Source organism: Dysidea avara, chromosome 11 (assembly GCF_963678975.1).
Source record: "Dysidea avara chromosome 11, odDysAvar1.4, whole genome shotgun sequence".
In the NCBI taxonomy this organism is placed as follows: domain Eukaryota; kingdom Metazoa; phylum Porifera; class Demospongiae; order Dictyoceratida; family Dysideidae; genus Dysidea; species Dysidea avara.
The window spans coordinates 3,514,568-3,537,541 of NC_089282.1; the positions used below are offsets into that span (position 1 = coordinate 3,514,568).

The window sequence follows — 22,974 nt, forward strand, 5'->3', positions numbered from 1 at the left end:
ATGCGATGGTAACTAGAAGAGTCACTCAATGTGCTCACGTTGTTTGTCTCTTATCAACTTACTGTGTGTGTGATTAATTTCCAATAACTTAATCATCTTGTGAATGTGTTCAGTGTAGTACATGTTGTAGTAGTTAGTTGTTACCAGCCACTCAGCCCTGTTGATATGTGTAGTAATGTCCACTACTAATTGTACAACAATTTGTATATCAATATTGATAGCTGTGAATGTTGTCAATTGTTGTTCCAACACAAACCAAACCCTTTGATGTATTGGCTAAATAATCTACTATCTCATGTAAGTTGGCTCGTTACCTTGCAGCACAGTGAACAGCTGTTCTGTTCAAGAATGTCATTATAGAGTTGAATTACATATTCATATTTATTTCCATTCAGACTTACATGTAGTTACAGGATTAATCTTTACTACAAGGTATATTGAAACACGTATACATTACACTCTTACATACAGGTTACATAGTATAGATACAAAGCACTTCTTCACATATAAAAATGATATTTGGTAAGTAGAAATAAATTGCAGTTAATACTTTTTGAAGATCAACCGAAGCACTGCTATGGCTCCTAGCACAAACTGCAAAGAAATATGTGATGTATTTATCGACATTAGTAATCAGTCGTGATCTTACCCAGCCACCAAGACACACAAATCCAAGTATCGGTACTGCTATAAATCGTTGATCTTTTGATCCACATTTTTCACCATTATCCTTCTTCAATTCACAATACTCCCAGTATAATTCAGTCAGTAGTGCACTACTGATGGCCCATAAGACAATAGTGATTGCCTCAAATATTACTGATACGGATAACACCAGTCTCTTCCACTGTAACATAAGAAATTCTATAGTTACTTGTATGTGGTTTAGGTCAATGAGCAAACCATCATCAGGAACATTAAGAGTGGTGGATTGTAATTAGAATAGCCATCAACTTTAGATGATCACATGAAATATGTATAAATCAAAGTAAAATCTTATTTAAAGACCACCTCCTTAGTAAGACTACTTGGCATTGTGGAGCAATGCAATTGCGTACGAGTTACTAATCATGTTATGTACAAACACGTAACAAATTTCTCAAGGTCATATCAAATAGGGCCACTCAACAGTGACCTCATTAATAGGACCACCTCATTATAGTGACCATGTCAAACATGATGTAGTTCCCAAAGTGTACTTTACGACCTTAGTATGGTCACCTCAATACTTAATCGTACAACTTACAGAGTTACTGATGAGACAAGGTCTCAACACTTCTAGTTGTAGCACAACGGCTGCAGTAAAGATGGAGGTAATTGCTGTAGCTAGTCCATTGTTACAAACACGAGGAGCTTCTTCACGTCCATTATCATCACCATCGTCCATTGTGGGATAGGCAGCATTACAGACCCTCTTGTTCTCTGACTGGGAAAATCCCTCCTCAACTATCGCAGCTACTGCTGCAGCTGATGCAATCTAAAGCAACAGAGAGAGAGTGATTAAAATATTTCTTATTTTTCTATGCATAGAAGTGTGCAGGTTTGCTGGCTTTAAATAGCAACGACAATCTTGAAAGGATTTGTGGATTGATCTTATTTGCAATATTTTAATTTGTTCAGTTGAAACTTTGTTAGATTCTGTAACCCAAAACTGTTTGTCTTCCTTTTTAGTAAGAAATACATATGATGCTAAGATAGACAGTTGGAAACCTCAGTATGGGCTGGCTACTTAGCTGGAGACTTGAGAAGTACACTACTCGTAAGATTCTGCCATGCATAGCTAATCCTATTACAGCAGCTGGAATCACCTATCCTCACTAAAGCATACAATGTCTCATGACCTACCATTACTGCTATCTTTAGAATGAAGTCTGCCCTGACCAGTAGCCCTCTAATATACTTGGTAACACTGGGTAACATCAGTTCTTCCATTGTTAACTTGTCACAGAAGGATTGTGACCTAGTTTTGGAGACTGGTGGCTTTTTATACCGTGTAGCTGGTGATTATACAGCTGAGTTGATCAGTGTGTGGCTTCTGTTAATGGTTGCTTTGTTGTGGTGACTCTAACTGCTGGTATTCTATTGTAATTAGACTTATTTACATAAGATTTATTTGATTTCATTGCTAAAAGTATTGGATTTACAATTCTTGTTTGAATTATGTAGCAGATGTTCTCTGAATTAGTATGGTTGTAAATTAACTGTAAATTAAAATTAGTTGGCTAGGTAATGGGTGTTGGCTCCCAAGTTAAAAGGTTGCTTGTCAGACCAGTTTCTTGTACTAACTACAAAATGTGTTGGCTGAATTGGAATGTTACATCAATCACTCCACCTAATTTCATTTTAAATAACAGAATTGGTGTACCTTTCATAAAGTCAAGTGCTCTTTATTTGCAACTTTAAGAATATAAAGCGATTGCGACATATTTTAAACCAGGCGCATGCCCTACAGCCACCTTGTTACTGTAATTGTTTTGTAAAAAAAAAATGTCTGCGTGTGTGTGTACTTTTAAGCGCGATAGTCAGCACACTTCCCCGTAGTGATTCCCGGTAACGCGACCAAACAGTCAAGAACAGTTTTGTTGCGGTAAATTGCTGACTATTATGATCCCCCCTGCAGGTTTGCACCGTGTGGTGCAGACCAGATTGGACTTGGTGCAGACCAGATTGGACTTGCTGGTAACCCATCTTGGTGTTGTGAGCCAGGATGGAGTACCTCAGCACAAGAGAGTATGCAAGAAACATAGTGGCTCTTTTCACCTGCGCCACTGTAATAACTAACTTTGTGTGTGAGTGTGACTGTGAGAGAGAGACCCACATGAGCTAATAGTTTTTTGTGTCAAAAGTAGCCTGTATATGTGAAATAAAGGCTTTATAAATCTTTTATTACACTTTCAAGAACCTAAGCTTTATGTTGAGGCCGCTATTTCAAAAAAGTTAAACAGGTTAAAGAACACATTGTAAACAACTTTCGTAATGGGCTATGTGGATATAATATCACCAAAAGAACAGTGTAATAAGCTTTGTAGGATACCAGAAGTAACAAATTCCTTTGAAGAGAAAGGGGCATGTCCTGTACATACGTGAACAAAAATGAAGGACAGTTTGAGGCTTTCTCTAAACAATTTGCGTGAGAAAACATGATAGATACACCATAAAACAGTTGAGAAGATACTTCTGTGTATAATTTGCAGTTTAAAGTGGTTTGTTAGAGTTATGCTTCATTAGTAGTGCATAGCAATGTAATTACCAAATTACGATATAATTCATGAATTATGATATACGCTAAATTACAGTATTTACAAATCTGACTATCCAGCTGAATTAATAATAGCAATAGCATGGATATAAATACATGGTTGATTAATTACCTATTTACAGTTAGAATGGGATAGTATTAACTGCATGGGTGCCTGGTGTTTAGAAGTAGCATAATATCAACTTGCTTCTCTTGAAAATGTAGGTTATCAGTTGTTTAGTTCAACAATAAAATTATCATGCCTTCTAATTGTTAACTTTGTTATTAGAGATTGTTTGTAGTGAGTGTCATGCTCAGCTGAATTCTCTCATGATCGTTGTTGTCAACTAACTTGGTAGGTGATAGAGATACGATTGATATAAACATCCTCTGCATAACTATTTCAACATTTATTTTAGAAAAGGACTATTCTCATTGGTTATCAGATCATGTAGCCTAAAGGTCATTTGGTTTAGGACTAATATGATCTAATTGTGTTACCTCATATCCACCTGGTTTAGTGGTCAAACTGTTAATATGATGGGTTATGGATGGTTGTTGAAAACTGATAGAACAGTAGTACCATCTCATTTGTAGCATCTGTCAGTAATTATTTTAAGCAGTTACAATAAAAGTTGGTTGTAGATGGCAAACCTTCATTACCTTCACAGGCTTGTCTCCTACTAGAAACGAGTACGTTTTCACTAATTTTGTTAAAGATTATGCTCACATTTTTTAATTAAAGACATGAAAATGGTTTACACTAACAGTATCAAAGCCCAAGTAAAGCTAGTGCTTAATCACACACATGTGAAATTCTGTTCTCTACTTAATGCTCTACAAGAGTATATTAAAACTTTTGTTATAGAGTTGTTTAAATAACTCACACTAGCAACAATGTACTACCGTATGGAGGGAAACTTTGGTGCCATTAAAATTTGGTGAATTTGACGAATGACCATGAATTCGCCAAATTTTCCCCATCCGAATATTTTGCTAGTGAAGAAAACAGCAAACCAAGTCTCGAACTATTACAATTTTCTACTCAACCAAGGGCTACTGGGCCAGGCATCAAACTAGAGCCAAGCCTGCCTCGACTACTTCACTAGGTGGCTAGCTGTATCCATGACCTCACCTCGAAACGGGCATGACAAGTATATATAGCGAGTGCGAGCGAGTGCTACCATATCAAGTACAATATTCACTATTCCAGAGGGTGTAGATTTACGGTCTATATAGTATTACCTTTTAGTTGATCGCCTACTCCAAGTGCCAAAGAAGCATGGCACTCCAGATCCTTGCTTCAAGCACAGCGATTAGTAATCTAATTAATTAATTAGGGCGTGCACTTTGCTAACAATTTGCCAATTTTATTTCACCAACAATGATATTTTGCTTGATTCGCCAAATTTTTCCTCCTCCAAAGTTTCCCTCCGTACAGTAATATTGACATGTTTTGGCAAGTCTCAATTTTGTTTCTGGTCTGCTAGGCCAGCCATTTTTAGTTACTAATGATTTTTTATATCAAGTGATACAATATTACATGGACAAGTTCAGTAGTCATTTATGCCCGAGTTAGGGTTAATTTTCAAAAGCAAGCGATAGTAGAGAAGACGTTCCTCTTCTTGCCAATGGTGCTTTTACTGTTCGGCAACCTGATGGCTCCCAAGCAAGATCATTTTTTTTTAATTTTGCTGTGTAGTACTTGGTGGTTGTAATGGTATTTATTCAGTGGTGGTCTGATTTTTATGAAGCACCAGTATTTACCCCACAGCTATCTCTTAACTTGATTATGCTAATCTTATTATAACCCAATGTCTTAGATTGACATACCTAAATACCTAAGGATTCTGGAATACTGTTATATTCAGTATGCAATATGGTTTCTGTCTTAAGATTGTATGTAAACAACTACAAAGTTATGTTAATGATGTGAGTATGTTTAGTGTTCATCATGTCTTGTCCTAATCAGCCATACCAGAGATATCAACCCAACATGGATCTAGAAATTTTAAAAAAAAATTATTAGTACATGAATTTTACAGTAGTAGCTTGCCTACCCATAGTAACATGTTGACAAACCCAACTACAGGAACAGCGATGAAGTCATCTTCACTGGATATACACCTGTTGTCGGAGACACCTATTTCACAAGCATCCCTGAACAAATTTGCTAGCAAGGAGCTTGTGATCAACCAAAACACAGCAAGCATGGTTGAGAATATCACCAGTCCAGCGTTTGCCAATCTCTTCCACTAGTAAAAGTACTTTAAAATGATGCAAGTTTCTTTGTGTGGGAGATTACCTTTAAATACCCAATACACGGTATAAGAAGATCCAGCTGTATTAACACAATGGAAACAAATGAAGATCCGAGGCCTGCAGCCATTCCTATGAAACATATTCTCTGTGTTGTCTTCGTTATCAGCATTTTTGCCACTGCATAAATTTTCGATGAAAACTTGAACGGTGACATCAGTTAGTGCAGTCACATTACTGCCGTCAGCACGGACAAATTGTGACGTCGTTTCTCTAGTGGTTATCACCTCTGTAGTTCTAACACTTTCAGCCAGTATCATTACAAAGCAAATCAAGGAGAGAAGCTATAGAACAATACTTGTAGTATATATTACAATATAATAGAGTTTCTACTTACAAATATAGATATTTTCATTATGGTTGAAGGAGAGAGGATGATGTGTCTGATGTATGCAGTGATTTCAGGCAGTTCCAGATACTCAACTTTCTTGTTTGCTTCTTCAGCTCTGTCTTCCTCCATCTGTTCTTCCTGCTTGCCACAACATAGTTCCCAAGTTGTTGGCATTTTAGCTCCACTCCTCTTGAGGGTATTATCTCTGTAGATTTGCTAATGTAATGTTGGGTGCCGTCTAATATTTGTAGTATTTATGTGTGGATGAATCTCACCGTGGTATTGTCTCACAAAAATTCTCTATTCTTAACTGGCTGCCTTGTTATCATATTTGTAATATGAAGGCAGTGTCATGGATGAAAGTTTTACAGTTGTTTTGTGTTTGTTGATTATTTATTACTTTCTTTCTCCTTTTCGCTATGTGGTATTAGTTGTCAGTACCAAATTTTAAATGGATTTGATTGTATGCACAATGCTCTGAAGCCACATTTTATTACTGTCTATGAGGTATACATGTACTAGTAGTGTGTCGGGATAGGTGTCTGTTGACCATTACAATATAAACAAGTACACAGAAAATTTTTGAATTTTCAACTAGAGCAGGGACCATAGCACATCGATAAAAAGTACTGAAACAAGCTGGAGTAGTGTACAATATTAAGTCACAGTATAACAATAAGAAGTGTTATATCCCTACTGTGCATTTCCATTATGGTATCTTGAGCACAGTAGGGATATAACACTTCTTATTGTTTTACTGTGATTTAATATCGTCCACTACTCCAACTTGTTTCAGTACTTTTTATCAATGTGCTATAATTCCTACTCTAGTTGATAATTACAAATTTTTTGTGTACTTTGTTAACTTTTTTTGTAAACAATTATTATGACTGGTGAACCCATGCATATCGCATCTGAAATGGCACCGCGCGTCCCAATTATTGTCTGAAAACTGAAGTATCCATTACGCTTTGTTGTCAGCTATGTTCAACCCATTACACAGCATTTCAAATCAAGAACTATTTGAGAAGCACTTCTGCTATCAAAATAGCCACTATGACAAATACGGATGATTTCCGTTACGAAGGGAAGCCATCACGTGCTATCGCCAAATTGACACTTTTTGCTGTCAGCAAAGATGAATGGGATACATAGGAGGATACTGGTAAGTCCATGAAGAATGCATTGTACGTACTGCGGTATGCCAAAAGGCACCTGTCAGGCCGAAGCAACATCGAACAGTGAAAAAATCAATCCCGTATCCTTAGCCGTTATCGAGTTACACTTGTCTGAAGGTATCAGGCCGGCAGGCAGTCACTAGAAAATTTCATTAAATAAATTATTTTTAAAATTCCGTAGCAACTTGTTGAAAGCATTTTGGGTCAATCTGAAAGCTTGTTTTACCTACATCGTCAGGGGGAAATTGAGGCTGTTTTTGGGTGATATTGTTTCATGGGCCACGCCTACTCCTTTGTGGTCCCTACTATACAGTAACTATCGTACTGTATGATATCAGGAGCCCAAAGCTTACCTGTTGGGTGGCAGCTACATCTCTACTGGTGTTTGGTGAATGGTTACTTAATTCTTAAAATGACCACTTCATATTCCACTGTTATTTTGAAGATTCATGTGCTGCACCCATGCATGTACCAATGAGTGTTAGGAACCATTGGACTTGGAGTTTAATATAAACATTTACTCTCAAGTTTGACTACACTATTGTGTTTAATGTACTAACTGTACACACATCTTAATCACTTGGGCACATAGTGAAACAAAGCTCAAATCAATAAAACCTATATATCATCAGATTTGCCTGAGAGTAAAAAAAACCTTTATTACGTGTTTGTACACACACTTATTTATGATATGGTAGAAATAGAGTTTACTGTCATCATTCTATTGTTGAAATGGCCTTCTTTTTTGTGCACATGGGAAAAGCACTACACCATGATGGCTTTGTCAGTTCATAGTGAACAGATTGGGCCAAGTCCCATGTTTGTGGTTTGTTTCAGTCATGAGCTATGATTGATTAAATGAAGCACTTGTAATTTATTTGCCATATTGTTGCTGTACAAATTGAATTTTTTGCTGTTCCAAATGTCTAGCACTATAACTCCAAGACTATTCATCGTAAAAGACTGAAATATTGGCAGTCCTCTTACTAAGATAGCAGAGGAGCTATAAAATGAAATTTGAAGAATGTACAAAACAATTCAGCCAGCCACATCACTAACGTACAAGTGAATGTTCTATTAGAGTATTTTGTTGCTATTGTATGTTTCAATCCTAGCAATGATAGGTATGGTCCGATTGACATTTTCCTGACAGCAAAATGTTCATTCATCACAACAGCCATCTGCATGGAGTCTAGTCACATACACAAGATCTTCATCCTCCCCCACCCCCTACCCCCCACTACTAAAGTGACCAGTTTGATTTGTTTACAAGTTACTAACCTGAACCCAGGACCATTGAAGAACTTATCTAATAAAGCAAAGCAGTGACTGTTATTATTCCAAGTCTAACATTTTAAAGTAGTGCTTATAACATTTCCACTCTCCTCTGCAGTCAAGTATACATTTATCATTAGCATCCTATCATTTCTGTGTCACTAAAGTAAGACTGTCAATACAGAGTGAATCACGTAGCCCAGCATATGTCGATTCGATTTCTACTAGCTGAGACACATGTCCTTGTACTCACTGGAAGTACAGTATTGATTTGACGTTTTTTTTCCTTGATCCTACATTTAAACTACTCTAATAGAACACACATGTGGTTTTGCCACTTTGGTAACTGAGGTTCTACTATAATGCCAATCAGATTTCTTGCTTGCAGACATGTTGCCCTTGTATAGCTAAATGTGCTGGCATTTAGTATGTTTGTTTGGAAACTGTCCTTTGTCCTCACATTAAGGTAAGGTCCCGTTTAGCCATCGTTCCTAATCTGTGTAAAATTCTGTAAGAGTCTCTGAATATTCTTCCACTGTAGAATATATGAGTGTCTACTCTACAGTACCGTAGAGAAGATAGTGTATGAGTGGTACTCTACAGTACCGTAGAGAAGATAGTGTATGAGTGTCTACTCTACAGTACCATAGAGAAGATAGTGTATGAGTGTCTACTCTACAGTACCGTAGAAAAGATAGTGTATGAGTGTCTACTCTACAGTACTGTAGAGAAGATAGTGTATGAGTGGTACTCATACATTTGATGTGTGCTCTCCACACACTTACTATGTGCAACATACACACGTGCACACAATAAAGCAAAACACATCTGTGCGGACACAGCTATTCCTGCAGCACTGGGATACCTGTGTACCTCTTGAGTTTTGTGCAGACAATTACTCCTGGGGCAACACTAGTTAACCTCAGGAGGACTGACCAGGTCTCATGGAGAAGCCAAAAATACTAAACAAGACAAGGACAGTTGGACATTTGCTTCCGTAGGGTACCCATTGATGTTACAGTTAGGTGGGCTGCTTTCATCACCAGTTCCCCATCGTACAGCTGGGTAGATTGAAGCAATGCAAATAAAGTTCTTGCTTAGGAAAACAACAGAAACTTGGCATAGCCAGACACCAAACATTTAGTTAGCCTTTCCTGCCATGTACTTCTACCAACAGCTTAATTTGCTGTCACCTGAGGAATACTTTGATCTTGTTTGGAGATAAATAGGAGCAATAAGGGAAGAGTTTTGTGAGAATATTGTGTTGCTGCAAATAAACACTATTGGGAGTGCCTAACATTTGCACATTCTTTACTGGACACTTTACAGTACATCTCCAGATTTCCTGATAGTGTATAATTGTACAGCAATTATTACAGTACTGCTCAAACGCAATGTCGTCTCATGAGAGCGATTAAAAACACTTGCTAATTAAAGAGTGTGACACCCACAAATATTCATCCCATTTCATTTGGGACTAATACTCGCAAGCAAAACAGGTTCCATGCCCTTTAATTAGCGAGTTTTTAATTGCTCACACTCGCGAGGTGACGTTGCATTTGAGCAGTACCATATATATATACCCTTTTCTCACTAACCTGTTTGTTACCACACATTGTGCCAAAGTCAACATTGATGATATGATAATGGAGTAGATGTTACACTGTACACATGTCATACTACTAGTGCACATCCTCTCGGCATGATATCCCATAACATAGCCAATATGATTTTGTTGGGAATTATTGTTTGTTCATCATCCTCGACCATTACTGATGATGAATTATATAGCGTGAAACAATTAGAATATCCATCTGTTGAGGTCATACAGTACCATGCCAACAATCTTAATGAACAACTTGGGCAGTAACAGTAGCCTACATTGACAATGTTTAATAGTAGCACACAAGCATCTTGATAAGATTAAAGAGGAAACTACTTAAGATCTCTTGTGCTATACAGTAGGTGTAGAAGCCATGGCTTTTAATGGACACTCTACATCACTTAGATTATTATGAAAGTTACAAAGTTACCATGGTGACTGAGTATATTTGATTGGCTTGTGCCAGGGTCTTCCTGGTACAGCAAGTGGACATTTTTGTGTACAGGATATTGCATGGTATCTGTGATGTATTGTGATGTTGGGCCATTGATAATTTACAGTGTAGTTATACTGATTCACCTCATCTCCAGAAAGTTGTTTTGTGGTAGCATGGATGTACATTGTTAAGGTGTTGCTAGTGATGTGTGTCTAGCAATTGATAGTTATTGAACACATTAGCTCTTGTTCTGTTGTGCACGTAGACTTAAAGAACAGTAGAATTAAACATTTTACTACTCTTTGAACTAGATTGATTTATGCTGGTTTATTGTTTCAGCACCGATTGATCGTTCAGAGGAGGTATGACACACTCACATGTTAGGTCATAAGATTTGTATAGAATGATAAAAAAAACTACTTTAGAGGGTTTCATTGAAAACTAAGTGTCAATCAAAAGCTTTTCTTGTGCATAATGTAGGGACAAAATTTTCATGAATTTTATGAGTGATGACAGCTTCGTGGTAAGTATAATCGGTTAGATAGTATCACCATTGGCTGTTTCTGGAATAAAAAAGCACGAAATCACTTTACACATTTCATGTATGTTTTATCCCTCGCTATATTCAGATAATTGCATGGATTTGCTCAGATAAATGAAACCCAACTTTAGTTACTCTATGGTACTAAAATACTCTCATTGTACAGTCATTAATATATCAAGGTGTTTGAACAAGAAGAATCTCATGACAATTGTACTACACTGTATGTATACACATCTTGGAGAAGTCAAAATTTAATGTCTATGTTTGCAACACATATTCAAAATTGTCATTCACTTTTTTATCGAGTTAACAGCCTTCTTAATAGCTCGTAGTATCGGTAAGATTACAGTAGAAATCTGTATGGTAATAAAGTCTTCATCTTAACAAGCATACGTACATGTAATACTTACCCACACTAGTGCACATATTCCACTAACTGTTAACAAATAATAGAATGGGCTGTACTTGTTACAAGTATCATCCACTTTGTCACAATAGTCGATGAACTGTATCAGTAACAGTACACTGGAGACTGTCCATATTATGGCCATTATCAGTGATGTGATTGCTCCAGTGATTGTGATTAATTGTCTCCACTGTAAAATAGTATACACTGCGTAAATCTCTTTGTGAAATCTTGTAGTGTTTTTACTGTGTGCAAATTGCGAGAGAAGATGCTTGTACATGCATGCGTTCTAGCAAGTTTAACTATTTGCGAAGTTTATTATCACCAAAAATTTGTTTTTTTGGGAGCCATTGTTAATATGAGCTGTAATAATGCCATGCTACATTTGGTGAAGTGTACTAGAGTGATGTCTCAACTGGGTACCAAAGAACGTATAAGCAGTCCTCATTTTACCAGTGAAAATAATGCCCATCAAAATTGTGTGTACATTCATATAGTAATTTGGACACCACTCACTGATGGAGTTATAAAACATGGCGTGGTAAGATCCAGTATTATCAACAGTACAGCCACCAGTAGTGACACAATACCAGTAGCTAGCTCACTATGACACACTCTGAGGTGATTGTTGTATTCCTCTATGGTTGATCCATAATAACAGACAAGATTTGGATCATCTTCAAATGGATTATCAGTGTTGATGCCTTCCTCCGTGATCAGGATTACTGCAGAAGCTGACAGGGGCTAGAAACATAACAGTATATATACCTTGTTTTTTATAAGAGTTGTGCTGTAGAAAAGTAACTTGGTAAGCTCATTGATAAGCTGCGGCTTACCAAGCTAGCAACACTCCATATGGGACCAAAAGTATAATGCTGTTTTTTTGTTTTACTAAACTATTTTAAATTATTTGTGGACTTATCTTAATTCTTCCAAGTTTCTATAGACTTCACCTCACTATCCTGCTTGATATGTAGTGTACAATTGACTTACCACACTGAAGAGCTTGCTTACAATTTCTGGAGCAAAGTACAATCGTTTGTAGTAGGATCTCACTGATGGCACCTCACAATGAATTCCAGCTGTCATTTCTGTTATCCCAAGTGTCAACTGACTAAGTTATTGTTACTGTACTAATACTTTTATGCTTACAGATATACATTACGAATCGTTGTGGAGTATTATGTTCAGTTTCCTTTGCTTGTAGTGTTGTTGAATGTTATGTTGTTACTGTGTGTGTAGTTTGGAAACTTGAGGCAAATGAGTTGAAGTTGCATGGATGAGGAGTTTGCACAGGCTTACAATGTACCTCGGAATTGTCAGTCTTATTTAGCAGCGGTGATGCCACTTCATCACATGAGGAAATATTGAGTCCAGACTGTCTAGACCAGACACTAGTTCACTTTATATGCTGTTCAAACATCTTGCATTATTGCAAATTAAAGAACCGCACCTTTCTGTTTTGTGTAACATAGTTCCTGTGTGGTTTATACTCGTGATCCAACAATAAACTAAGTATTACCATAAATGATGAGTGTTAATGGATATTATTACAACCCAGTGTGGGTGTGTTACCAAAGTTCCCTGGTTGATTATGTACCCACAGTTATGGTCAATGAGTGTTTATTGTATCGCTACTCAGTAAAATATAGCTCTGTTTAACAAACATATGTTCACTTTCTCATTGAGTGTTTACTGCAAATATATATGGGTTTATAAGTTGACATGTAACACTTTCACACCTCAGATTGAAGGAGCCACCCGAAATGTAGACCAGGCTACAACTGGGCAGTGATTATATAGACATTGCGGCCGAAATGGATTGTGGGGATCGATTAATACTCACGTTATTAGGATGCACGACTTGGATTTCACCATGAAAACCATTCAGACGGAGAGAGTGGTTCAAGTTTGAAAGTCAATTTTTTTAAAACAAATGCCAAACAAGTTATACAGTATTCACTGCTAAGTAGAACCCTAGTCTACTACTCTATTGTATTATTAAGTTGTGAATATAATAAAACCTGCATTAGAACATCGGTAAATTACAGTCTGTCTTTGTGTCTACTATTTACGTTAGCTCATCATACTGCTGTCTTGTTTTATTACATTTTCCTTCATCACTTGTTTACCTGCACAATAGTTTCATCATACTGACCAGGGTTACCAAGAACTACAATACAACTTCATCATTTAAACACTCAGTCATTACATCATACTTACACATAAGGTAGCAGCCGCATATGCCATCATTGGGATCAGAGGAAATGATTTATCAGTGCAATTGTCATTACTGCAAGCAGTGACGTAGTTATCCGTCAGAAGACAAGTGGAGATTACTACTAGCCACACTGTGATGGCTGCACTGCATATGATGTTAACTATCCCTGCAATCTGTTTCCACTGCAGAGGAATAGTTATATAGTACAATAGTACTGTATAGTAGAGATCATACGTTTTGCACTTAGACGTTTATCATCCCAAAACCAGCCTCACTACTGTTATGATTGGTTGGCATTCACTACTGTTATGATTTGTTGGCATAAGGCTAAATTAATGGTTCGATGAGTCTCTGTTAAATTTAAAATATAAAATTTTCCAATAATGGATGCTTTCAGCCAAGCATTCTTAGAAGGTTATAATAGACTTGATTTCTTTACTGTTCAATGTTGCTTAAGCCTATGCCATGCCTTTTCACCTACCACAGCAGCAACCACCGTGTGCATCATGAACCACCTTTTGTCCTCCTTTTCTTTCTACACTACCACGTAGGTGTTGATTTGCAAGTAGCACATTTATGGTTTCTTGTGTTGACTATATCATATTTGTAATGGGATTCATCCATGATATTTGTAGTATTGCTGAGGTACTGTTCTTTACTTGTAGCACTTTGTGACAGGTGGCATATGCTATCATGTTACAAAAATGTGATCAAAAAGTGCCAGGAAAAATTTTAGTAAGTATCATAGCAATAATGAAAAGAGATTGCCTACACCTGCAGTTATAATAGTGGACATTTAATCCCTGCTTAAGTCATAGTTATACGATTGACAAGCTATATAACTGAAGTAGGGATTAAATGTCCACTAGGATAGCTGCAGGTGTAGTATGTACTTTTTATTTCTAAGATCTCTACAATTTCTGCCATTAGGCACATACGAAGCCATTCTGATTAGCTCAATTATTTGGGATTACTATTTGAATTTGTTGGTCATTACAATGTGCACTTTCTAGTAATGAGAATCCTGTAGTTAGTCCACATGACTTGAATACAATTTATTACTGGAGAATTGTATAGTATTCCTGACCATAACTGACCTCTTGGTTACCATACCACAACTGAGCACAGTCAAACAACATTAGCAAGATGGACGACAAGATGGCATGTATGTTAGAACTAATGAAATTGGTACACAACCTCTCAGCATGATATCCTGCCGTAACTCCATTACAATATGGTCCTGTGGTGAATCCCAGCTTGATCATCAACACCAAATTGACTCCAATGACAAACTGTTAAAGTAAGGTGAATGAAATAATAAGAATCAACTCCTTTGTGAAACTTACCATCACCAAAATCTTGATGTACAATTCAGGGAGGTGCAGTGAAGCATGTAGGTAATATTTAAAAGATTGTAGCTTGCCATCCTCCAACATGATACGTCTTAAGAAGAAATGAATGTTGTTTGAGTGATCTTCAGTTATTGTACAGGAAACATTGAAGCCATGAGCTGTATTGGATACCATAGTGTGGTAGACTAGTATGGTAGGAATCACAGCTAGTTCATCAAATCCTTGACAGTTTTGGTGAATATTTCTATACCTGCTGACCTTGACATGTTTTCAATTGGGTATTTCATGACATTCCAATTGAGGTTTTATGTGTTCAAGTGTATCAAGAAAATTGTTTATGATTTTGGTAGTCCATTCTAGTCCAAAGTTCGTATCATTGTTCCAGTTATTTACTGTATATATCAAAAATATGTTTGAATTTCAACATGGTTACAAAATTATGAATAAATTTGAAATATGCACAGCAGAAAATAATATATGAAATGAATTTTGAGAGTGTATGCATGTCATCATCTTTCTATCAATCATCTTGACTCAATAAGATTCTCAGAAAACTGGAAAAGGCGATTATCAGCTAAAATAGAATAGAAGAGCATTTTAAATTCAAATCAGTTCTTTAAAAAGGCGTGACTTACATAGAAAATAGCTGCAATGAATCCCACAATCGGGACAGCAAGGAAACGTGTGTCTACAATATCTGTACATCTTGCATCATTCTCACATACATCAATGTAATTTTTTAACAGTAGAGCTGATGACGCCAGCAGGTATCCAGCCATGGGTAGTGATACTATCAACACTAATGCTCCTACCATTTGTTTCCACTACAGAAGATTGAAGTCTTAACATGGTATCTGTGTATCAGTGTTTTACCCTCAATGGGTTTTGTTAATTAACTAAATTACTGAATAGGTTTTTATAAAATTATTGTATAAGGTTTGTTGTATTGTTAGGGACTTTATACCACACAAATTCTGAAGCCGTTGACTTGTCAGTTATGTGCATATGTTGTGGTATGTGTTCTTGGCATATTTTAGAAAATTACAGCTGTTTGGTAATTTGCCTGAGCAGGCACACTACGCACACATACACATACACACAATACACGCACACAATACATACACACAAACGCACACTACACAAACACACACTACACAAACACAGTTACCTGTCTGTTGTCAAGACATGCTCTTGCCAAGTCAATAAATATGAGTACCCCAGTCACCAATATGATTACAGCGTTACAACCAATGTTGTTAATACAATACCTAAATGCAATCTCTCCAGCACAGAATGTCTCTGGTATCAGTGTTATTTCATAGTCAAACCCAAACTCAAATGTCAGTGCTATACCAACAGATGACAGTATCTGCCAAACAATAAAAACTCATTTATCTTTAAGACAATAACCGCACAAGTATTCTACTGGATGGAACATCACGTGTGTCTAGTTTTTCCTCAAGTTGTGTACAGTATATATGTTGTGTTTCATTTATCAACAGCTAAATTAAATTAATTTCAAATGTCTTATATATTTTTCCTTTCAAGAAAGTGTTAATGTTCAATTATACAGTACTTACCAAGATGACAAACTTGATAAACAACTCTGGAAATACCAACAGTTTACAAATGTATCTCTTCACAGTTGGCAACTCAAAATCAACTCCCATCTTCACTAACTACTACCACTATAATATTTTACTAACTGAACTAACCATGCAGTGGTGTATGTTTTGTGGAATGGAAGATATACAAGTTGTAGTGTTTAGTAGTGATTCAATGACTAGGCTTATCCTATTATCCAGCTATGGTTTGGGTGTATCTGTACATTACCTATTGTAGTTAGTGTACTAACAAGACCTATTGGAGACACACCCAACTGTTAGCTACCTGTGAAATCAATGTTTGGTCTAGTTAGTAGTGCGAGCCCTTGTCTGTGTCAGGGTGTGCATGGGTGTGGGGTACAAGCTATTCCAGAGTGGAATTTCTTTCATAAAAAGCTCACCTTGTAAAGAACATTTGTTTTTTACAGAAAGTACATTTCATCTTTCTGTAAAAAACAGTTCCTATATACCTCTCAACAATACAGTTAATAATAAATTAACTCTCAGTTGTACCTTTAAAAAGGACAACCCCTCAAATTTATTTAGTGTCCATTTTAAGTTTTAAGGTGCGTATAATTTGTGATGATTTCATTTAGTAGCTCATTGGGTGTGTGCGGATTAGCTAACTGTTAATTCACAAACTAATATTTTAATTCTCACAGGCTTGCTGAGAGTGACAGCTATGGGAAGAGGTTGATGGAGTATTATGGAGATGTTAAAACATTAAAGTGTTCATTGTCACAAGCGACGTCTTACCATCAGAAGCAGTCCCAAGCGGAAGATCTTGATGAGTCACCAGACAAGGAGCATCACCGAGACTTGGCTAAGTGAGTGATCTTGTTATGTAACTCTTGAGGCTAATAATATGTTTCTAATTGAGAACTTACAATTTTAAGTATTAAGGTATTTATTTGGAATTCAGTGTATATATATAGATGAGGCATGTTACAGCATCACTCAACATGTATTGACAAGTTCATTATGATGTTTCATATCAGAAGCCCACAAGTGTTTCAAGTTGTACCTAGTGGTGTTCATGGGCTCCTGTTCATGACATGTCAATACCCAAAAAATGAATACTACAAGTCAGTCTTGTAATGTGATCAGTAGAGTACACACCTTGTACTGTTTTACTGGGTGTATCGGTCATGTGGTGCTGTTATCAGTACTTATCACTTGTTATATAATGGTTAGACACCAAGACCAAGGGAACTAAACAATTCTGTAACCCTGAAGGCCCGAGGCTGTAGCATCCCAACTGCAGCAAGGGTGTTACTACGGCTTGAGGGGTTACTAAATTGCTTAGTTCTCTTTGGCTGCAGTATCTTGTTAGTAAACTTCTAAAAGAACTGTTATATAGTCCAATACAGCATGTACAATGACCAATTGTGTATGTAGTGTACATGTATGTGTGTAGTGTGAGTGTACATATGTGCTTGTATCTGTGATTATACCTGCAGAGTTTATCAGACATTCTTGCGATGGTTGGAGGAGCCAATGCTGCATGAGAGCACTCTACATCTTCCCTCACTACCTCCCCAATATGACACTGAGCGTCTTCAACAATTGTTCAATTATGACAATGTATGTCTTGTACATGTGTTAAGTTAATGCTCTACAGTCGCTATAAGTCATGCAAATGTGTCAAACATTTGTACATTTACATAAAACCGAAACATGACCATTGTATTCCCTTTGCGTACAGTTTATTAGTCTTTTTAACTAGAAGGTTGTGTTCTTTCATAGATCTGGTTAAGACAGCGCTTACTTTTAAGTCTATACACATCCATACTAATAGTGTGGTGACAGTTGATCCTGTGGTGTCATTTTAGGCACAGCCATGGTTGGATCTAGTTCCAATGTGGAGGATTGAGAAAGAGACTTTAGAGTTTGTCTCAGACTGGGTGAAGGTGGCAGCATTCCAGAAACAAAAGCCATTTGTAACCCATAACAAAGTGCTGAACCCTGATACAGGTAAGATAGCAGTACAGTGGGACCGCAGGCACCTTGCGACCACACTGAAGTGTCCTTGTTATACATCTTGCGTTTGGTTTTACAGCTGGTACAAGGATTATAAAGAGACTACACAAGAAAGTATCAGGAGTTAAGCCACCTCCACTGGTGTTAGCTAGTAACCCACTGCCAGTGATCAATGAGCAAATATATGCTTCACGAGAATTGTTGGTGGCCACTGTAGCACGAGATATTGCAGTTGTGACACAAGAAGCCAGGTATTGTATGTTACAATGTAGTATAACAGCTTACTGTAATGTAATGTATGTAACATTTATTAGGAACTTCAGTGTAAAGACAAGTGCTGTTACACTATTGGATGAAGAGTACATTGAACTCGCTCCCAAACTGTACAAGAATGAAGCCAGACAGGTTAGTGAATCATTGTTGATGCTGCAGTTGTCGTTACTTCTTTTGTGTGCAGTTTCACGTTAACGTGCCGTGTAGAAAACGATTTAACAGAAATCATGTGTGTGCTGGTCCAGCTATACTAGTGTTTAGAGTAAGTGTGGGTGTGTGTGTGTGCGTGCGTGTCTGTGTAGTGCATGTATGTAAGTGTGTGTGTGCACGTGCGCATGCATGCGTAGTGTGTGTGTGTATGAGTTTAGACTGTGTATAAGTGTACGTGTACGTAGTTTCTGTATTTGTTTGTAGTGTATTGTGTGTGTGCTTATGATGTAGTATTCTTGTGTTCACAGTTTGAGGAACAGGTAGCAGTGACACACTGCCAGAAGTCAGCTGAACAAAACAGGAAGGAACACAAGGAGACAGTGACTGCCCTTCGATCCTTTGTCTCACATGACTTGTGTGTTATAGTAGTGAAGTTTGAGCACATCATAAAGTGAGTTAGATCTTATGTAGATGATCCGTCTTGATATTGTGTGATTCATCTTGATAGCATGTGTTTATGTTATTCTTTCGTTGTCTTCTTCGTGTAGTGAACTTATTAGACTAGCCAATCAACAATTAAGCAAACGTAAGTAGTGTGTGTACATTGTAGCCTCATTTGATGTACTAGTCCTGCCTCAGACAACATGTACCAGTTAGGTAATCATGCAACAGCATCAGATGAGGGCTTTGCAATTTATTTGTGTGTTGCGTGTGCATGCGTGTAGTCCACTTGCTTATATACATAAACTGTGTTCTCAAAATACATGTGTGTATCACATGCAGAAGCTGCTGATGCTGCTATTGGACTATTTTATGAAATGACAAAGTACATTTCAGTGGAGAGCAAACATTATGGTCCATCTTCACAATTCTTCACCTCTATTATTGAAATTCTTGGACAGGTATGTGTGCTACATGTGCGTGTGTGTGTATGTGTGCGTGTGTGTGTGTGTGTTTGCATGTGTGTGTTTGTGTGTGTGTGTTTGTTTGTGTGTGTGTGTTTGTGCGTGCGTGCGTGTGTGTGTGTTTGTGCGTGTGTGTGTGTGTGCACGTGCGTGTGTGTGCGTGCGTGTGTGTTTGTTTGTGCGTGTGTGTGTTTGCTTGTGTGTGTGTGCGCGTGCGTGTGTGCATGCATGCGTGTGTGTGTGCGTGTTTGTGTGTGTGTGTGTGTGTGTTGTGTTTTGTATAGTATGCCATACCAATACAGAATTTCTGGTTGTAATTTGTTCTGTATTTTAGGAGTTCATCCAGCGAGATCCGTTGCAGACTAGAGTCATCCTGGAGACGATGATCTCAAGTCCTCATCTGTGTGGACTACTTGCTCCATTGTTTAAGCCAAACCTCTCACCAGACATGTTCCTTGAGATGTACAATACCACCATTGAACTAGCTGTCAAGGAAGGCCCAACTATTGCATTTCAGTTATTCACTAAGGTACTATATGTGTACGTGTGTGTGTTTGTGCGTTCACATCAGCATGTGTGTACGTGTGTGCGTGCACTGTGTGTATTGTAGCTAGTGTGGTGTGCTGTTTACTGTAACGTTAGGGTTTATTTTGTACTGCTATGCAAGTTCCAATGATTAGTCTCTTTCTCTCCTCCTACAGTTCAACATTCAAGAGTTTTTAGACACAGCCGGTAGTAGCAGTAAAGAACAAGAGGAATTACTGGCTGCTGTCTACCAGGGACTACTGATGTGTGGCAGTGGTACTGATAGTGGAGCTGATGTGTTATTAGAAGTGAGTGCTACAATAACATACTGTGTGGATGGATTATATAGTTGTTGTACACCATTTAATCTGGTCAAGCATTTTTTTTTTTTTTTAAATTTGGTGGGGAGAGGGGTTGATACCCGTACTTGCTCTGAGAATCCCGTTCATGGTAACAGTCCGTTCAATCCCGTTCACATGTGCATTTTGAATAAGAGTCATAGTGCATTCTTGAAGTCTATACCACTCACCAATGCTCAAATAAGCATTAAGTCTGCCACTGACTTGGCCATAGGATTCCGGATATTCAGTGATGAACAGGCAAGCTACAGTATAAATGCTCACATGTGTAGTAACAAACACATGGGCCACAAACTAGGAGCAATGGTGGAAGTGTGTCATACCAAGTGTGGGCCACACCCAACCAAATGACAAAAAAAAGCAGTCTGTATTCTTCAGTATTTCCCTACATTGAGTGCTTTTAACTCCTACCAATTTATGCTTGTTTATTGTATGTGGTTTTTTTTTCCTCAAGATCTTCAGGCGACATTTCTGTGATGTTCTACGCTTCAAGTTCCCAAGATGTTATCACCTATCAGTGAAGGCAGTGTTAACTGGTACAGACAATGGAGGAATCAGTGCTGCTTGCTGGTACGACCTCCTCAAGTGTATCAAGAACAGCAACGAGAATACAGATAACAGCTCTGGTTGTATACAAACAAACTTGACTCTCAAACAAGTATGAAGACAACTCATTCTTTCAGATGTTAACATCATTTTGTTTTAGTTGCAAGAAACTGTTAGTTGGTTTGGTACCCACTTTGCTGAACAGCGCAAGAAGAAGCCCTCCTTGTACAGCTCTTATAAGAACTATATTGTTACAATGGCTGATTTCCATAAGTTCTTAATTCAAGCAATTTGTACTCGATTGTCTTCCATGGTAGAAGTACATAGCACAAGTGTGGATGAAGGTAACGTGTGACATGCTGTAGTGTACAGTCTTATTATGATCTGTTGTTTCTTTTAGCAATTTCTGTTTGTTGGCAATCGTTGCTTCACCTGTACCAACCTTGGATCACAACTATTACAGATCCCAACAGGCCTGATGTAAAGTAAGTGTGTGTGTGTGTTGAATACATGATGTACGTTGTAGACATCTCAGCACATCTGAGTTTGGTGTATAAGGATGTTACGCCTGTTTAATAATAGACAAAATAGTATCCTTCTTAAAGTAATACATGTGTGGTTCTTGATATCAATATATTCCCTTCTTTAGGTTTCACCCATGGTTGGATTATGAGGCTTCATGTGCTGAACATTTTGTGGACAGTTTTGTAAAGTGTGCCATCACCATGCAGGCCAACTTGAAAAGTTAGTTTGTATTGTGGTAACACCTCTATCTCCCATAAGATTCTTATTGTTGTGCATAAATTCGAACAATTGTTTTGCATTATAATAAACATGCCATATGAAAGTTTATGGACAAAAGTAATGTATGTATGTTCTATTAGATAGAATAAGCTGTGCTACTATGCCATAAAATAATCAACAGTTAATACAATATGCACATACATACATACATATGTATGTACAAGTACACAAAAAAAATTTGGAATTTTCAACTACAGTAGCTAGACCATAGCACATTGATAAAATGTACTGAAACAAGCCAGAGTAGTGCACGATATTAAATCAGTAAAACAATAAGAAGTGTTATATATACCATTTCTTGTTTCAGTACTTTTATCAATGTGCTATGTATGGTCCCTACCTAATCAAATTCCAAATTTTTTTGTGTACTTTGTTAACTTGTTTTGTAAAATAAAATTATTATGACTAGTGAACCCACGGTATACCTCATCAAATGAAAGAAATGCAAAAGATATGGTGGCGGCACACGCCCCAGCCACCAATTATCATCTGAAAAGTAAAGTATCCATTATGCTTCGTTGTAAGCTATGTTCAACCCGTTACACAGCAGTACAAATCAAGAACTATTTGAAAAGTACTTCTGCGATCAAAGTAGCCACTATAAAAAATACGAACGATTTCTGTTATGAAGTGAAGCCATCATGTACTACCACCAAATTGACACCTTTCGCTATCAGCAAAGTTGAATGGGACACAAAGGAGGACACTGGTAAGTCCATAAAGAATGCATTGTACATACTGCAGTATGCCAAAAGACGCCTATCAGGCTAAAGCGATGCCAAACAGTGAAAAAATCAAGCCCGTAGCCTTAACTGTTATCGAGTTACGCTTGTCAGAAGGCATCAGTCAGTCAGTCAGTCAGAAAATTCCGTTTAATAATTTTTTTTAAAAAAATCTGTAGCAATTTGTTGAAAACGGCTTAGTT

The 22,974-nt window shown here is 37.4% G+C and overlaps 4 protein-coding genes across 6 annotated transcripts in view; 1 reads left to right on the forward strand and 3 right to left on the reverse strand.

Annotated features, from left to right (window-relative positions):
- Nucleotides 1-22,974, forward strand: part of LOC136238591 (ectopic P granules protein 5 homolog) — a 53,974-nt gene that overhangs the window by 27,549 nt on the left and 3,451 nt on the right. For both annotated transcript variants that reach the window (XM_066029143.1, XM_066029144.1), the window contains 15 exons: nucleotides 17,170-17,334; nucleotides 17,968-18,091; nucleotides 18,340-18,481; nucleotides 18,567-18,738; nucleotides 18,802-18,892; nucleotides 18,945-19,022; nucleotides 19,219-19,361; nucleotides 19,459-19,496; nucleotides 19,694-19,812; nucleotides 20,150-20,344; nucleotides 20,517-20,648; nucleotides 21,154-21,357; nucleotides 21,406-21,589; nucleotides 21,646-21,730; nucleotides 21,895-21,989. In XM_066029143.1, coding sequence (XP_065885215.1) covers nucleotides 17,170-17,334; nucleotides 17,968-18,091; nucleotides 18,340-18,481; nucleotides 18,567-18,738; nucleotides 18,802-18,892; nucleotides 18,945-19,022; nucleotides 19,219-19,361; nucleotides 19,459-19,496; nucleotides 19,694-19,812; nucleotides 20,150-20,344; nucleotides 20,517-20,648; nucleotides 21,154-21,357; nucleotides 21,406-21,589; nucleotides 21,646-21,730; nucleotides 21,895-21,989 — 1,967 coding nt within the window. The remainder of the gene's footprint in view (nucleotides 1-17,169; nucleotides 17,335-17,967; nucleotides 18,092-18,339; nucleotides 18,482-18,566; nucleotides 18,739-18,801; nucleotides 18,893-18,944; nucleotides 19,023-19,218; nucleotides 19,362-19,458; nucleotides 19,497-19,693; nucleotides 19,813-20,149; nucleotides 20,345-20,516; nucleotides 20,649-21,153; nucleotides 21,358-21,405; nucleotides 21,590-21,645; nucleotides 21,731-21,894; nucleotides 21,990-22,974) is intronic.
- On the reverse strand, nucleotides 365-1,961 carry LOC136238600 (uncharacterized). The gene is made up of 4 exons (XM_066029157.1): nucleotides 1,846-1,961; nucleotides 1,247-1,477; nucleotides 650-847; nucleotides 365-594 (listed from the first exon to the last, which is right to left on the reverse strand). Exons 1-4 carry the CDS (start codon nucleotides 1,930-1,932, stop codon nucleotides 544-546), a joined length of 567 nt encoding a protein of 188 aa, XP_065885229.1. The 5' UTR covers nucleotides 1,933-1,961; the 3' UTR covers nucleotides 365-543.
- LOC136238598 (uncharacterized) lies at nucleotides 11,095-12,447 on the reverse strand. Its single transcript, XM_066029156.1, has 4 exons — nucleotides 12,324-12,447; nucleotides 11,847-12,074; nucleotides 11,335-11,520; nucleotides 11,095-11,280 (listed from the first exon to the last, which is right to left on the reverse strand). The coding sequence occupies exons 1-4, from the start codon at nucleotides 12,417-12,419 to the stop codon at nucleotides 11,215-11,217; spliced, it is 576 nt and encodes a 191-aa protein (XP_065885228.1). The 5' UTR covers nucleotides 12,420-12,447; the 3' UTR covers nucleotides 11,095-11,214.
- LOC136238597 (uncharacterized) lies at nucleotides 13,079-16,627 on the reverse strand. 2 transcript variants are annotated; one of them, XM_066029154.1, is made up of 7 exons: nucleotides 16,484-16,627; nucleotides 16,072-16,272; nucleotides 15,539-15,727; nucleotides 14,898-15,477; nucleotides 14,649-14,843; nucleotides 13,554-13,733; nucleotides 13,079-13,503 (listed from the first exon to the last, which is right to left on the reverse strand). In XM_066029154.1, exons 4-7 carry the CDS (start codon nucleotides 15,075-15,077, stop codon nucleotides 13,459-13,461), a joined length of 600 nt encoding a protein of 199 aa, XP_065885226.1. In that variant the 5' UTR covers nucleotides 15,078-15,477; nucleotides 15,539-15,727; nucleotides 16,072-16,272; nucleotides 16,484-16,627; the 3' UTR covers nucleotides 13,079-13,458. The 2 variants fall into 2 exon arrangements, with proteins under 2 accessions (XP_065885226.1, XP_065885227.1); XM_066029155.1 differs by lacking the exons at nucleotides 13,079-13,503; nucleotides 13,554-13,733; nucleotides 14,649-14,843 and having other exon boundaries at nucleotides 15,282-15,477.